This window comes from Oryctolagus cuniculus, chromosome 1, assembly GCF_964237555.1.
Source record: "Oryctolagus cuniculus chromosome 1, mOryCun1.1, whole genome shotgun sequence".
NCBI lineage: Eukaryota > Metazoa > Chordata > Mammalia > Lagomorpha > Leporidae > Oryctolagus > Oryctolagus cuniculus.
The window spans coordinates 3,866,920-3,883,251 of record NC_091432.1 but is presented as its reverse complement, the minus strand read 5'-3'; the positions used below and the strand labels follow the sequence as shown (position 1 = coordinate 3,883,251).

Genomic DNA, 16,332 nt, shown 5'->3' with positions numbered 1-16,332 from the left:
GGAAAAGCCCATGTGCATGGCGAGTGCCTGGCGAGGGAGGGAAGGGCCTCTCTCTGTGGGTCTGTGGCTGCACACACGCGTCCCCGGGGGGAAGGGCCTCGGTTGCGGCTCTCGGCCGGCGCAGGGAATCAGTCCCGAGCCCCAGCTGACTGTCTCCCAGGCTGCAACTGTTTTACGTGGAAAAAGGACCTTGACAAGGAGGAGCCTGAAATGGAGTAAGACTGCAAGAAAAAGCAGCTGATGCTACTGAGGACACAGGGAGGTGGAGAGAAGAGAGCAGATGGCCAGGATCGGACTGGCCAGTCACCACACAGGGCCACGGACGCTTCCTAACCGCCCTGTTCAGATGACAAAGAAAGGCCGAGACCCAGGGCAGCGACCACGCACGACCCTCGCGTCTGAGCCCGTACGTGAGGGGCCGAGCGCACAGGGCACATTTGTGGCTGGCCCACGTGCCCTTGCTCCAGGGGCTGGGGCCTCGTTCGGCTGCGGAGCACTGAGTCACGGCACTAAGTCAGGAAACAGCAGGGCAGGGGTGCAGCCGGCTAGCAGCTCCCATTGGCCACAGAGCTGTCTCTGCCATCCAGACTTCTCTGCACCAGCTCTGCACCCGTGAGCACCCAGGGAGCACGGAAGGACGACCCGCGGTCCTCTGGGGAGCCTGGGCCCTCACAGGGCTGTGCGGGCTTGGGCAGCAGAGGCAGGGCCAAGAGGAACAGGGGTCCCCGCTCCCCAGAGCTTTCCCACGGTCGCCACGCCCCACACGGTCCCCATCAGACGCACGCGGCTGGAGGACTCACCATCGAAAAGTAGTTGCTGTTCACCATCAGCGGCCCGCGTCCGCGCAGGTAGACGTATTCCTCCCACCAGTCCGTCACCTAGTGGGGCAGACGAGAGCCACAGGGGCACCGTGAGTGCTATGGGGCAGACGTTCGGCACCTAACAGGGCCAGTGCAGAAGATGGCTGCCCTGACGAGGGAGACTGTGGGCAGCGGGAAAGGAAGGGGAATTTGTTTTAACTAGAGACATAGCTATAAGGTTATTATAGATGGTTACAACAAAAAGGACCATATTTTAAAAAAATGATTTATTTATTTGAAAAGCTGAGTGACAGAGAGAGAGAGAGAGAGAGAGAGATCCATCTTCCATCTGCTGGTTCACTCCCCAAACGGCTGCTATGGCCAAGTCAGGGCCAGGCCGAAGCCAGGAGACAAGAACTCTATCCTCATCTCCCACATGGGTTGTAGGGGCCAAGTACTTGGGCCACTGCCTGCTGTCTTCCCAGGCATGTTAGCAGGGAGCTGGATCAGAAGCAGAGCAGCTGGACTCGAACTGATACTCAGATATGGATGCCAGCATCATAAGCAGCTGTTTAACCTGCTGCGCCGAAATGCTGGCCCTGTACACATTTTATTTAAAAATTTTCACAATTTATCTTATTTATTTGAAAGGCAAAGTGTGTGTGTGTGTGTGTGTGTGTGTGTATGAGAGAGAGAGAGAGACAGAGATCTTCCGTCTGCTGGTTCATTCCCCAAATAGCCAGAGGCCAGGGACCAGGAGCTTCATCACGTGGCTCGTCTTCAATTGCTTTCCCAGGCGCACTGGCAGGGAGCTGGATCAGAAGTGGAGCAGCCAGGATTCGAACTGGTGCCTTCATCGGATGCCAGCATTGCAGGTGTGGCTTACTGCTGTGCCGTAGCACCAGCCGCTGAACCAATGCCAGGGCTGGCGCTGCAGCACAGCAGGTAAAGCCACCACCTGCAATGCGGGTGCAATCCAGCTCTCTGCTGTGGCCTGAGAAAGCTGTGGGAAATGGCCCAAGTCCTCGGGCCCCTGCACTGATGAGGGACACCTGGATGAAGCTCCTGGCTCCTGGCTTCACATCAGTGCAGCTCTGGCCGTTGCAACCATCTGGGGAGTGCACCAAGCAAGTGGAAGACCTCTCTCTCTCTCTCTGCCTCTGCCTCTGCCTCTCTGTAACTCTGCTTTTCAAATAAATTAAATAAATCTTCAAAAAAATGCCATCCACTCTGCTCCACAGACGGGCTCTCCACTGCCCACTTCCCAGCGCCCTGAGAAAGCACCGTCTCACTCGACTTCTGTGGTTGGAGCCACGGCACTGGCCCGGAGGGCAGCACGGTCAGCTTCCCTCCCCAGCACGGACGGCCCGACCTCGCCCTGCCCACAGCCAGCTCTTCCTCACCGCGCCACCTGCCGCTGTCCTGGGAACCTTGGGAGCTCTGTGTTGGACACACAGGCGTCCAGAACCGTGTGTGGGGAGGGGGCTAAGTGTGCGGCAAGTCACTCTGGACAAACTCAGCACACCCGCGTCACCAGCACCCGACCACAAACAGAGCAGGGCCAGCCCGAGGCCTCGCACGCTCCCTCGGGCACTGCCCCCAACCGGGATGCCCACGTCCAGCGCCGCCTGCTGGCTTCACGGGGACGCACGGAACACGCTCTCTCCTCAGGACCCAGCCCCCTGCTCTTCCCTCTCTGAAGGTGGAAGCTCAGCCAGGTCCCGGCCCCGCCCGCACCAGCTAACTCGTCTCCCAGGAGCTGACGCTGATGAGAGCCTGAGCCGAATCCAGCTCCACAGAGGCCACGGGCACCGCCCCCGCCCATACGACTGACCGCACCACGTCCCTGACCGGCGAGCCCAGAAACCATTCCCTGACACAAAGGAAGCAGCCAGAGGAAGGAGCAGGGGCGGGGCGGCACGTTCACGACTGGACGGAGGGAAGCCGCAGTCTACAAGGCTCTGGAGCAAGATGCAGAGGACCCCCCCCCACACACACACACACCCTCAGCACGTGCCTGGCGCAGGACCCCTGTGCTGGGTACAGCTGTCACCACGCCGCACCTCACTCCCGAGCACGAGCGCCCTGCGTGGGCAGCACCGTCCCCTCTCCCGCTCGTGGGTCCTCACGGGCCCAGCCCAATCTGTCACCTCAGCCGTTACCCTGGCCTCCAAGTAGCACTTTCGTCCCGAGAGGTGCCATCAAGAAGAGCCGTCGCAGACTCGTACTCACGTAATTTGTAGCCCACCAGGACTTGAGCTTCAGATACCACTGCAGCTTTGGCCCCAGATTGACAGCAAAGTCTTGGGCCAGCGCCGTCATCCTTTTAAAGTCCTGTTCCTTCATAAGCGGCCGCACGGACTCCAGGTACTGAGGTTGAGGGAAACACCACGTCAAAACATGTTGATCAAAGCCTACAGCTTTCTGTCCTGTGCCGTAGAAGAAATTCTAACACAGTCGTAAGATTTGACAACCTTCTCCATGTCGGTTTTGACAGTGTTTGGACAAGTTAACTCACCCCAGAGCTAAATGACGCTGTAGCTAATGCTAATTAAATCCTCACACTTCTTCATCGTTTAGGGGCTTTAAAAGCGCTCTGGATCCTGCGTCAATCAGAAAGTCACCACAGTACAGTCTCCAGTATCCATTCACAAAGATAATGTAAGAGTGTCTCTGTTCTAATACTTGGCACTTAAAAAGTGTTTTCACCTAAGCTAGGCGACCTGAGATGGTGATACATCCAGGATGGGACAGGGCAGTGCCGGGAGCTGGTGCTGGGTCAGGTAGGTTCCCCACAGCAGGCCAGGGAGCAGGCATGATGGCAAGGGGAAGGTCATGACACCAGGCCAAGGCCAGGTGCAGGGCTGCAGGTTCAGGTCTTCACACTCCCTCCTTGACAAGCACTGCCGTGGTGGGCAGGCACCCAGGAAGCAGTTCACACGTGAGGCTTTTTAAAGGCACGGCGAAGCCTGTGACATGTACCTGTACGAGAACTTAGGGAGATAGCCCTGCCGTTCGTGCCAGGACTCCATGAAGCACTTCCATCTGACAAGGAGCCTTGGGAAGTGCTGGTCTCTGGGCCCTCCCTGCAGTTAGGGATAGGTTCCCATCCCCTACGAAGGAGCACCTGGGAAGTGTCCTGAGGCTGAACCACAGGACCCTCCCTTAAGGAAGCAGAAAGTCGTGCTCTGAACATGCAGGAGGAGCTGTGAGCTCAGCCGGACAGGCAGACACTCACTGAACATCTGGCTTTTTTTTTTTCTTTGGGGGTTCGTGGTCTAACCAGTCCCAAGGCACAGGTGACAGCACCGAACAGCATAGATGGGAAGGAGCTCCCAAGGCCAATGGGAACTGAATAACCACATCAGGGCTCAAACCCTGAGCCTGAAGGTGGCCTGCATATAATTTTTTAAAAAGATGTATCTTCTTTATTTGAAAGGCAGAGTTACAGAGACAGAAAGGGAGAAACAGAGGTCATCCAAGTGCTGGTTCACTCCCCAAGTGGCTGCAGTGGCTGGGATGGCCAGGGCTGGGCCAGGCTGAACCCAGGAGCCAGAAGCCTCTTCCAGGTCTCCCACATGGATGGGTCCAAAGACTGGGGCCGTCTTCCGCTGCTTTCCCAGGTGCATTAGCAGGGAGCTGGATCAGAAGTGGGGCAGCAGGGACATAAACCACAGCCCATAAAGAATGCCGGTGCTGGAGGCAGTGGGTTTGCCTGCTATGCCACAGTGCTGGCAGCCTGTGTATAGCTTTTGAGCAGGGCCTCTGGCTGTTAGGTGCAATGGTTAAATCACTGCTTGGGATGCCTGCCCCACACTGGAGTGCCCTGGTTCGAGTCAGGTTCTTCTGCTTCTGACCCAGCTTCTGCTGATGAACACCGTGGAGACAGCAGATGATGACTCACATATTTGGATCCCTGCCACCCATGCTGGAGACCAAGTTTAAGTTCTTGGCCCCTGGGTTAGGCTGGCCCAGCCCTGACTGTTGCAGCTTTTTGGGGAATGAACCAGTGGATGGAAGATCTCTGTTTCTCTGCCTTTCAAATACACTGAAAATAATACAAAATCTAAAAGAAGAAAATGAATTTTAAAAATTATAAAATGGTGCTGTGAAAAAACTGGAACCCTTAATCCATTGCTGGATTGCATGTAAAATGGTATTTGCTCAGTGAATGAAGCTGAACACAGAACTGCCGTGCGCCTGGTGCCTCCTGTGCGGGCAGAAGGCACCTGACAGAAGGTGCTTAGAGGAAGCCCTGGGTGTGGGTGCTTGCAGCAGCACCACCCACAGGAGCCAAAGGGAGGAGCTCAGATGTTCTCGGATGGACAGTTCAGCCACACAAAGGGGAGCATGCCCATGCTTACAGCCCTGAAAATTATAATGTCAAGTAAAAAAAAGCACACATGAAATGTCCAGACAGGCAAACCCACAGAGAAAGGCGGTGGATTGCTGGTTGTCAGGGGCTGGGGCAGGGTGGGGGCAGTGGAACGGGGAGTGACTACCTAACGGGAATGGGGTTTTACGTGATGAGAAAGTCCTGGCACTAGACAGTAGTGATAGTTGTACAACCCTAATATGTGCTTAATGCCAGTGAATTGTTTGTTTGAAAATGAGTGAAACCTGTGCCAGGAATATTTTCTCCCAATTGTACAAAGAAAGAAACAAAGAAATAGAGCCACTCCCTCCCTTTTTCTAAATGAAAAAAAGAAAGAAGTGGCTTTGAGGAGGAAACGAGCAACTGTGACAACGGCTGTTGTCAAAGTCTCAAGACAAGTTCTGACTTTGGAATGGGGGTGGTCACTCCCGCAGTCAGCTGTCCCAGTCAGCAGAGGCACACTGGCCTGGTGCCCTTAAAAAATCAGGTAAAAAACATCCACCACCCATCAACCCGGACAGGCGGTCTTTCCACACAGGAAACATTCAGCCACAAACAGGAATTCTGCCACACGCTGCAGGGAGCCTGGAAGGAATGGCCTTGCAGAGGTCACACAAGGACGGATACCAGAGGATTCCAGCGACGGGAGGCAGCTAGAACAGGCAAATTCACCGAGAGGGAAAGCAGAGGAGAGGCAGCGGAGGCCCCGGGAGGGGAGAGGGAGTTACTGTAGAGCTGCAGTCTGGGACAACACAAACATTTTGTAAATAATAGTGACAACGGCTGTATAACACTATGAACATAATCAGTACCACTTGAACTGAAAATGGTTAGAATGATAAATTTCTTATTGGGTCTATATTTACCACATTTAAAACAGTGATGTAATACCCTGAAACTCACTGAGTTATGCACTCTAAATATGCAACTGTATGGTGTATAAATTATACCTCAATAAACTTGTTAAAAATAAAACTTTTGCCATGCAGTTTCTCTATAAAACATGATACCATTTTAAAAACACCAAATATACAGTAAGTGATGAATTAGGAAAAAAACTTTCTTTTAACAACTCTACAAGGTTCATTGCTAAGAGCTAACATAGCCAAATATAGAAAACAAACTGGTCGCTGCCCGCGGGCTCGGCCTGGCCCGGCACCGCCGCGGGAGCGGCCGCGGAGCTGTGCGTGGCCGCGGGCAGAGAGCAAGTGGCTGTTTCTACGCTCGGTGCCCGGAGACCGTGGGCGCTCAGAATGGTTTGCAGCCTGACACGAGCGGGGCGGGCCCCGGCGGGACGGGGGGCGCGGCCCGGCCGCCTCCAGCCCTGTCCACTTCGCAAAAAAAAAAAAAAAAGAAAACAAACTGGTGGTCATGATGAAGACATGTGCCTTAATTCAAAAGACGGGTGAGACACCTACCCTGTGCACAGTGTCTTTCACGGCCGGGACAGGCAGGCGCGGCAGACAAGTCTGGAAACTGTACAGCGTGGGTTTCCGGCATGAAAGGATCTTGACCATAGCCTGAAAAAAAATGATGCTTTCAAAGGTGATAGGATATTCAGGGTCTGGCTGTATAAAACTTGCTATTTTTTGTAAAGATTCATTTATTTATTTGAAAGTCAGAGTTACACAGAGAGGGTAGGAGAGGCAGAGAGAGAGAGAGAGAGAATGGTCTTCCATCTGCTGGTTCACTCCTCAATTGGCCACAATGGTAGAAGCTGCACCGATCCGAAGCCAGGAGCCAGGAGCTTCTTCCAGGTCTCCCATGCAGGGGCAGGGGCCATCTTCTGCTGCCTTCCCAGGCATAGCAGAGAGCTGGATTGGAAGTGGAGCAGCCGGGACTCAAACCAGCACCCATAGGGGATGCCGGCACTGCAGGCGGTGGCTTTACCGGCTACGCCACAGCGCCGGCCCTGTCAGTGCTCACTGACGTCACTAAGGACAAATGGTTGCTCTACTTCTAATGCAGCTCCTTGCTAACGGCCTGAAAAAGCAGTGGCAGATGGCCCAAGTTCCAGGACCCCTGCCACGCCCACGAGAGATCCAGAAGAAGCTCCTGGCTCCTGGCTGTGGCCTGGCCATCCCAGCCACTGCAGCCATCTGGGAGTGGACCAGCGATGGAAAATCTCTCTCTGTCTCTCCCTCTCTCTCTATAATCCTGTCTTTCAAATAAATAAAATAAGTCTTAAAAAATAAAAGAAAAACATTCTTTAGTCCTCGTGCAGGTTTCATGGTGAACCGAACCCCTCCGACAGTTGGAAGTCGACTGAAGTCAGAAACCACGTGTCCCGAGAACCACAAGGCCCCTGCTCTGAGCCTGAGAGCCAGCAGAGGGCGCAGGCGGACAGAAGGGTGACTGCGAAAGCTCCGCAGCTGGGAGGGCAGCTGGGAGGGCAGCTGGGAGGGCAGCTACGCGTCAGCAACTGTGAACACCACAGCAGCTACTAGAGGGCATCCAGATGTTCTCAGTACACTAGAAGGTGACAGACTCTTCGGGATGCCTTATGACAGGACTGACAATTATGCTCCGAAAAGTGTTTCCATTTCATGTACATTTTCTAAATGATTGTCATAAAGTTGCACATAAAATCATATACTACTTATTGTTAAAGAAAGAATATTCTTAACATAAAGAAATGATAAATGTTTGAGACGATGGATATGCCACTGCCTTGCTCTAGTCAGGGAACAGACATACACATTCTGTATAAATATTGAAATGCCACTTTGTACCCCATAAATACGTGCGTACTTCAGAAAGCTCTGGGGAAATGGAATTAAAAGGTCATTTTTATTTTGGAACAGAAACTAAAATGCAGCCACAGTTTTGGCATAATGTCTGTTTTTCCCATGAACTTTTTAAAGCCCCCTGATATGCTGGATCTTGGGCCAATTAAATATTTTTCAAGCAGCAGACCGTGCCCGCCCAGCCCCACCCTGAGGGCGGCGCCTCACCATCCAGATCCTGGTGGCGCGACCCATTTTGCCGTGCTCGGCGAACATCCAGCCGTGGTAGGAGAGGAGCACCTTCAGGGAGCAGCGCATGGTGATGATGAGGGCCACCCAGAGGCCCGTGCCGAAGAGCACGCCGCTGACCACGGTCTTCGTCTGGCTGGACATGCGGCCCCTGGGGAGACGAGTGAGACCCACGCACACTCCTCAGCAGGGAAGGGAGCCCTGGGCCGCTGCGTCACAGACCTCACGGCTGCCCCTGTCACGTAGCACTGTCCTTGGATTTTATTTATTTATTTATTTATTTATTTTATTTTTTTATTTTTGACAGGCAGAGTGGACAGTGAGAGAGAGAGACAGAGAGAAAGGTCTTCCTTTTTGCCGTTGGTTCACCCTCCAATGGCCGCCGCGGCCAGCGCGCTGCGGCCGGCGCACCGCGCTGATCCGATGGCAGGAGCCAGGAGCCAGGTGCTTTTCCTGGTCTCCCATGGGGTGCAGGGCCCAAGCACCTGGGCCATCCTCCACTGCACTCCCGGGCCACAGCAGAGAGCTGGCCTGGAAGAGGGGCAACCGGGACAGAATCCGGCGCCCCAACCGGGACTAGAACCCGGTGTGCCGGCGCCGCTAGGCGGAGGATTAGCCTAGTGAGCCGCGGCGCCGGCTGTCCTTGGATTTTAAACCTTTGGGTAATCAATGTCCAACTTGTGCCTTCAGAAAGAACACCACTGTCCAACTCAAAGCTGCGTTAGACAGAGAGGCTGTGCCCTGTTTGATAGCTTTCTGATTCCCGATAAGAGACGCTCACTTCGGCGGGGCTGAGTGACTGGCCACATTTAGAAGGTGCTGGGAAAGAGCTCCAGCTCCTCTCCGAAGTGTGAAGTGCTTACTTGGGATGGCTGGGCGGTACCTGCTAGGAGTACCATCTTAATCAGAAACAACAGCCACTAGAAAAGCTTTACAGGGCATGTCCCAGCTCCAGTCCCCGTGCTCCGCCACAATCCAGCTCCTTGCTAACGCACCTGGGAAAGCAGTCAAGGAAGGCTCCAGCGCGTGGGCCCCTGCCGCCTCCAGTGAAAACCCACATGGAGTTTCGGGCTCCTGGTTTGTTGCAGACATTTAGGGAGTGAATCAGCAGACAGAAAATCAGTATCTTTCCCTTTCTCTGTGTCTCTGTGTCTCTGTCTCTCCCTCTCTGCAGTCCTGTCTTTCAAATTCACAGTCGAGGGCAATCTGCTTGTGTTTTGTCCTCAGGATGAAATTCACTCCTGAGCTATGAGGAGGTTTTCATCTGTTACACTTCAGCTAATTTATTTCTCACTCCTTTAGCACGGAACAAGCAGGAAGGGTTGCAGGGATGCACCACTTCACTTGTAGCTTAGCCCTGACCCCGCACTGCCCCTTGCACGTGGAGTTCCTGGCCTGAAACACAAGGCACGATTCTGGGACCAGCATGGGGGGGGGGGTACTTGTCCCATTGTCTGGGTCCTAAAATGTTCGTCAGTGAAAACAGCACACGAAACTGGGACTGAGTATCTGGCATGGGACAGCTCGGCCATTGCGAGACACCGCGGCGCGTTCGACCAGGAGCCGAGCGTGCGGGGAAGCCCGAGGCGGCGGCCGCACGAGGTCCCTGGGCGCCCGGGTCCCACCGTCTGCTCACACGCTGCCCGTGTCCCAGGCAGGGCCCTACAGGGAGGCTCTGCGTGCACTGGACAAGCACAGACCCCAGAGCTGGAGCTGCTGGAGCTGCTGGAGCTGCTGGAGCCCCAGCTTCCCCGCCCCCTCCTGTGACCCCACCCCTCCTGTGACCCCACCCCTCCTCCTGTGACCCCGCCTCCTGTGACCCCACCCCTCCTCCTGTGACCCCGCCCCCTCCTCCTATGACCCCGCCCCTCCTCCTGTGACCCCGCCCCTCCTGTGACCCCCTCCTCCTGTGACCCCGCCCCTCCTGTGACCCCACCCCTCCTCCTGAGACCCCGCCCCTCCTCCTGTGACCCCGCCCCTCCTCCTGTGACCCCGCCCCTCCTGTGACCCCGCCCCTCCTGTGACCCCCTCCTCCTGTGACCCCGCCCCTCCTGTGACCCCGCCCCTCCTCCTGAGACCCCGCCCCTCCTCCTGTGACCCCACCCCTCCTCCTGTGACCCCGCCCCTCCTGTGACCCCGCCCCTCCTCCTGAGACCCCACCCCTCCTCCTGTGACCCCGCCCCTCCTCCTGTGACCTCGCCCCTCTTCCTGTGACCCCGCCCCTCCTCCTGAGACCCCGCCCCTCCTCCTGTGACCCCCCCTCCTCCTGTGACCCCGCCCCTCCTCCTGTGACCCCCTCCTCCTGTGACCCCGCCCCTCCTCCTGTGGCCCCGCCCCCTCTGCCTGTGACCCTGCTCCCTCCACCTGTGACCCCGCCCCTCCTCTGTGACCCTGCCCCTCCTCCTGTGACCCCGCCCCCTCCTCCTGTGACCCCGCCCCTCCTCCTGTGACCTCGCCCCTCCTCCTGTGACCTCGCCCCTCCTCCTGTGAGCCACCCCTCCTCCTGTGATCCCCCCTCCTCCTGTGACCCCGCCCCCTCTGCCTGTGACCCCGCCCCTCCTCTGTGACCCTGCCCCTCCTCCTGTGACCCCGCCCCCTCCTCCTGTGACCCTCCCTCCCCCCCCCCCTGCTCCTCCTGTGACCCCGCTCCTCCTGTGACCCCGCCAGGCACCTGCGCCTCCCCTCCCTGGAGCTTCCTCGCTGGCACTGGCAAGACCTCAATGACGTCACCGCAGCACAGGGTCTGATCCCCAGGTCCAAGGTGAGAGTCAGGGCCAACGTTTGGAGGGCAGGGAATAAGGGACACCAGAGGCACTCGGGAAACACATGCTGGGTGTTGCCCAGCTGCTCTCGGGAGTGCGCCCGCCAGGAGCCCAGCACAGCCCGGGACCCCAGGGGCCAGCGCTGTGGAGGAGCAGGTGAAAGCCGCCGCCTGCAATGCCGGCACTGCACGGGGCACCGGTTTGTGTCCCAGCTGTGCCATCTGTGATCCAGCTCCCTGCAAATGGCCTGGGAAAGCAGTGGAAGATGGGCCCCTGCACCCAGGTGGGAGACCCGGAGGAAGCTCCTGGCTCCTGGCTTCGGATCGGCCCAGCTCCAGCTGTTGCAGCCACTGGGGAGGGAACCAGTGGATGAAAGATCTCTCTCTCTCTTTCCTCTTGCCTCTGCCTCTCTGTAACTCTGTCTTTCAAATAAATAAATAAATAAATAAATAAATATTTTTTTAAATGACAGCTTAGTAACTTTCTCTATGTTTGGAGATTTGTCAAGACTACTCCACTTGGCTCCCAGGAAGGTGAACAAGACCATATCCTTGTCCCAAGAGTGTGGTGCAACTGAACTGGCTACGGGTCTTTCCAGACCTCGTCCTATGTATCTTTTCATCTGACTGTACATTTATGTCCTTTAAAATAGCCTTGAGGACAGACATTGTGGCATAGCAAGTTAAGCCATCACTTGGAACACCCACATAAAAATATTAGAGTGCCTGGCTCTAGTTTGGGCCACTTTGCAATTCTGATCCAGCTCCCTGCTAATGTGCTTAGGAGGCAAGGGATAATGCCCTAAATACTTAGGTTCCTGCCACCCACAAGTAAGACGAGCATGGAATTTCTGGCTTCTGGTTTTGTCCTATCTCTGTCTGTTGGAGGCATCTGGGGAGTGAAGCAGCATATGGAAGATCTACCTCCCTCTCTCTGTGTCCCTCTGCCTCTCAATTAAAAATAAATCCTTAAAAATAACAATAAAATATTCTTTATAATAAGCCAATAAACATTTTTTAAAAAGATCACTTACATCATGTCGAGGGTCTCACTGATTCTGGCAATGATTCCCAAGGAGGGGTCCATTTTGCCGTACGTTGAGGACATCACACCCACCACCACGATGAGCCAACTGGAGGGGCCTGCTGGGTACATGCTAGTGATGATGCCATTCTGGAAACAGACGAGAGAACTGTCGGCTATGTCCCCCCACAACCCACGCCGTGACCGCCCCCGCGGCCCTGGGGACTGAGCGGCTGGGGCACCGGGCAGTGGGGAACTAGGGGACCTCGCTGTCACCACTGGGAATCCTGCAGCGGTGCCAGCCACAGGCAGCCTCTTCCCTTCCTCCTCTAAGCCAAGGCCCCCCCGCGACAGCTCCCCGACATCGGATCACCCCCTGCACCGGTTTAACAGACTCCCCAAGCTCCCCCGGACTGACACAGCGGAGTCCTCTCCCCAGCCTGCTCCATGGAGGGCGCCCTGAGACCTCGGCTCCCACCTGCCTCTCCCTTCACTCCTGATCAAGACCCTGACGGACCCAAAGTATGTACAGGAGTCCTAACTCCATGTCAAGAATTGGCTGGAGGGGCTGGTGCTGTGGCATAGTGGGTTAAGCCTCTGCAGTACCAGTTCAAGTCCTGGTTGCTCTATTTCTGATCCAGCTCTCTGCCGTGGCCTGGGAAAGCAGTAGAAGACGTCCCAAGTCCCTGGGCCTCTGCACCCACGTGGGAGACTGGAGGAAGCTCCTGGCTCCTGGCTTCAGATCAGCCTAGCTCTGGCCATTGAGTCATTTGGAGAGTGAACCAACTGATAGAATCTCTCTCTCTCTGCCTCTGCCTCTCAAATAAATAAATCCTAAAAAATTTTTTTCTAGAAAATACTCTACCCTTTACACCACAAAAGGAGTGGGGGACAGAGACAAGAGTTCTATGAAATTGGGGCCGGCACTGCGGCTCACTTGGCTAATCCTCCGCCTGCAGCGCCAGCACACCAGGTTCTAGTCCCAGTCGGGGCGCCGGATTCTGTCCCGGTTGCCCCTCTTCCAGGCCAGCTCTCTGCTGTGGCCCGGGAGTGCAGTGGAGGATGGCCCAAGTGTTTGGGCCCTGCACCCCATGGGAGACCAGGAGAAGCACCTGGCTCCTGGCTTCGGATCAGCACAGCACGCCGGCCGCAGCGGCCATTGCGGGGTGAACCAATGGAAGGAAGACCTTTCTCTCTGTCTCCTCTCTCACTGTCTAACTCTGCCTGTCAAAAAAAAAAAAAAAAAAAAGAAAGAAAGAAATTGGCAGTTTTGATAGCTATTAAAACTAGAAGACCAGCAATGGGGGATCATTATTCTATTCACTTTTTTTAAAGATTTATTTATTTATTTGAAAGCCATCCACCGCTGCAGTAGACTCACTCACTGGCAACCATCAGCTGCGCCCCAGGACACCCGTGCAGCAGAGCCGGCTCCCAGGACTCCTCTCCCTACTGCAGCTGCTTCTAAGCGCTCCTAACAGCCCTCTCCTTGGCTGTCTGGCAAGAGGGGCCTGGAGAACCCACAAACTGAATGGCAGCCCCCTCGGGAGGCTGGGTAGCTCTCACTTGACACTTGATGAGCGGATCTTAATTTTTCAAATGCACATCGATTCACACTTATTTGTTAATGAAAGTAAGACTCCCACTAAAACAAGGAAATAAATGTCCACCTCTGCAGGTGATCAGAACGGAGAAGAGGTGGAGGGGCGGAGCAGCACTGGACCACACAGACCGTTCACACGCTGGAGTAGTCCGCCAGCAAGGCAACTACGAAATCAAGCCGCCTAAGTTCGGGAAAAGTCCTTTTTGACAAGGAATCTAGGGTGCTAGTCTCCAGTCTCCTTTTGTAGGTTGGCTGCTTACCCTCAGAGCCCGTCTCCTTAGCTGTTCTACAGCACGCGAGCCGCTCTACCTGCCTCACCGGGTTTCTTCAAGAGCTCAGTGCGCCAGGACGCACGTGAGGCTGCTCCGTACGCCTGAGCACCAGGGATAGAGCTGCTGCCGTGCCGTCTGGGAGACACGAGACCCACTCCCAGGTGGCAAAGTATCTGCTGTACATGGACCTAAACAAGCATGGGAAAACCTTGAATCTCATGATCCTCTTTTTCCAGGAATGCAGTGCAGGGAGACGGATTTCCTGAAGGACTTCTTGGCTTCGATGCAGGTCCATGGCGTCCGCAGCGCCTGGGAGCTGACGGCCGCAGCCTGGTGAGCCTCTGTCAGCTTCAGCGATTGCCTGGGGAGAAGTGGAAGCACATGACACAGCACAGCACTTCTCTAAGATTTATTTACTTCTTTGAAAGGCAGACTTACAGAGAGAGAGAGAGAGCTTCCATCTTCTGGTTCACCCCCGAGTGACCGCAATGACTGGGGCTGGGCCAGGCCGAAGTCAGGAGCTTCGTCCAGGTCTCTCCTCTGTGCACGGGCCCAAGGACGTGGGCCCTCTTCCACTGCTTTCTTGGTGCACATTAGCAGGGAGCTGGATCACAAGTGGCGCACTGGGGGCTTGAACCAGCGCCCATGGAGGATGCCAGTGCTACAGGCCATGGCTTAATCCACCGTGCCACAGCACTGGCGTCATGCGCTTTCCTAGATACTAGAAAATTTTTCATATAGAATTCATTTTGAATTTAAGTTTTTTTTTCCCGTTTAAGAGATTTAATGTTTTTCATTAAAATACTGGATTTGGGGGCCAGCGCTGTGGCACAGCAGGTAAAGTCACTGCCTGTGACAGCGGTAGTCCATATGGGCACCTGTTCACATCCTGGCTCCTCCATTTCCAATCCAGCTTCCTTGCGATACACGTGAGAAAGCAGTGCAAACTGGGCAAAGCCCTTGGGTCCCCTCCACCCATGTGGGAATTCTGGAAGAAGCTCCTGGCTCCCGCAGCCATCTGTGGGATGAACCAACAGAGGGAAGATCTCTCTGAGTGTCTCTCCCTCTCTCTCTGTAACTCCGACATTCAAATATATAAATAAACCTTCAAAAAGCTGGATGTGGATTTTTGTCACCATATTTTGCACCCTCTCCCCTGTCTAGCTGCTTCTGCTTAGAGGCTGGGATGACCACAGAGGCCACACCAGGGGAAATCACTACCCACTGGCCTGGTCAATCCCAGGCCACACCCAGCTGACCCAGGAAGCGACTAGCGGGCCTGAGACAAGTCCCAGTCTTCACAACAGCCCCTGGAGGCCGGCAGAGGAGACCCCAGAACATCCGCCAGTGAGTCCACACCGGCCGGAGGCCCTGACCTCCAGGTGTGCACAGCGGCCACAGGCGTGCACTGGCGCTGCATTGAGAAACGAGGTCCGGCTCTCAGAGAGCAGTGTACGGATCCAGGGCCCCCACGCACAGGCTGAGAGCTCCCAGGAGGGCTGAGTCTGCCTCCGCCAGAGGCTGAGTCTGCAGTCAAACCTGCTTGAGCGGGGCTGGCGATGTGGTGAAGTGGGTTGACGTACTGGCCTGGAGCGCCAGCATCCCATATGGGCGCCAGTTTGAGACCCAGCTACTCCACTTCCGATCTAGCTCTCTGCTGTGGCCTGGGAAAGCACTGGAAGATGGCCCAAGTCCTTGGGCCCCTGCACCCGCATGGGAGACCTGGAGGAAGCACCTGGCTCCTGGCTTCAGCTGCTCACCGCCCATCTCCACTCAGCTCGCCCCAGCAGCCAACAGCGCAGGCCCAGGGGCTCCAAGAAGGCAGCTGCTCTACGCTTTGCCCGGCTCGTGCCAGTCCTTCCCGCTGTGTTAGAACCTGCCCGTTTTCTGCCACAGCAAGGCCTGAGACAGGCCCAGCCTGCCTGGAGGCACCTGCCCCTCCTCTCTCCTCCGGCCACCTCTCGGTGAGGGCGGGAGGCCACGGGCACCTGCGTGTTCTGACTCCAACTCTCCCGCTTGGCAGGACTCCTGGCGTCCCACAGCACTGCTCCCGTGCGCTGGCGTGGCACAGCTGGGAGTCCCGGTGGCTGGGAGAGGAAGGGCCCGCGGGCCAGCTGTGTGGGCTCCAGCTGGCAGGCCGGGCCTGGGTCTGGATCCCGGCCACCTCGTGCTGGGCGGCCTCTCCCTACCCTCAGCCTTCCAGAGGCCGCCGCAAGCAGGGCGGCACAAGGCACCGCAGGGGCTCGGGGCTGGGCGAGCACCAGTCCCTCACCTCCACAGGCAGCTGGGGGCAATGCCACATCCCCAGCACACCGCGTAAGGAACCACTGGTCTCTGCGGAGCAGCCCCACTGCCCGGTCAGCAGGCACACCTGCTGCGGCCCCTCACCCCGTGCTTCTGAGCTGCTGGGCAGCTCCATCCTGCTCCCCAGCCCCCAGCAGTCTGCCCGGCCCAGGCCCTGCCCAGGGCTTTCACTGCAACCTGTGCACACGACCCCTGCTTTCAAACTCTCTGCTATGCTG

At 56.1% G+C, this 16,332-nt stretch overlaps 1 protein-coding gene and 1 non-coding gene across 13 annotated transcripts in view; one reads left to right on the top strand and one right to left on the bottom strand.

Annotated features, from left to right (window-relative positions):
• Positions 1-16,332, bottom strand: part of LOC100350716 (carnitine O-palmitoyltransferase 1, liver isoform) — a 91,018-nt gene that overhangs the window by 23,207 nt on the left and 51,479 nt on the right. For 11 of the 12 annotated variants that reach the window (XM_070064389.1, XM_070064439.1, XM_051827873.2 and 8 more), the window contains 6 exons: positions 14,019-14,171; positions 11,946-12,085; positions 8,130-8,301; positions 6,594-6,695; positions 3,033-3,170; positions 801-878 (listed from right to left, as the gene is read on the bottom strand). In XM_070064389.1, coding sequence (XP_069920490.1) covers positions 801-878; positions 3,033-3,170; positions 6,594-6,695; positions 8,130-8,301; positions 11,946-12,085; positions 14,019-14,105 — 717 coding nt within the window. In that variant the 5' untranslated portion in view covers positions 14,106-14,171. Of the gene's footprint in view, positions 1-800; positions 879-3,026; positions 3,171-6,593; positions 6,696-8,129; positions 8,302-11,945; positions 12,086-14,018; positions 14,172-16,332 lie in introns of all 12 variants that reach the window. The other variant, XM_070064277.1, reaches the window with a different exon arrangement.
• Positions 6,322-6,448, top strand: LOC127485138 (small nucleolar RNA SNORA17). The gene has a single exon (XR_007912317.1). It is a non-coding gene; the product is annotated as a small nucleolar RNA SNORA17 (small nucleolar RNA).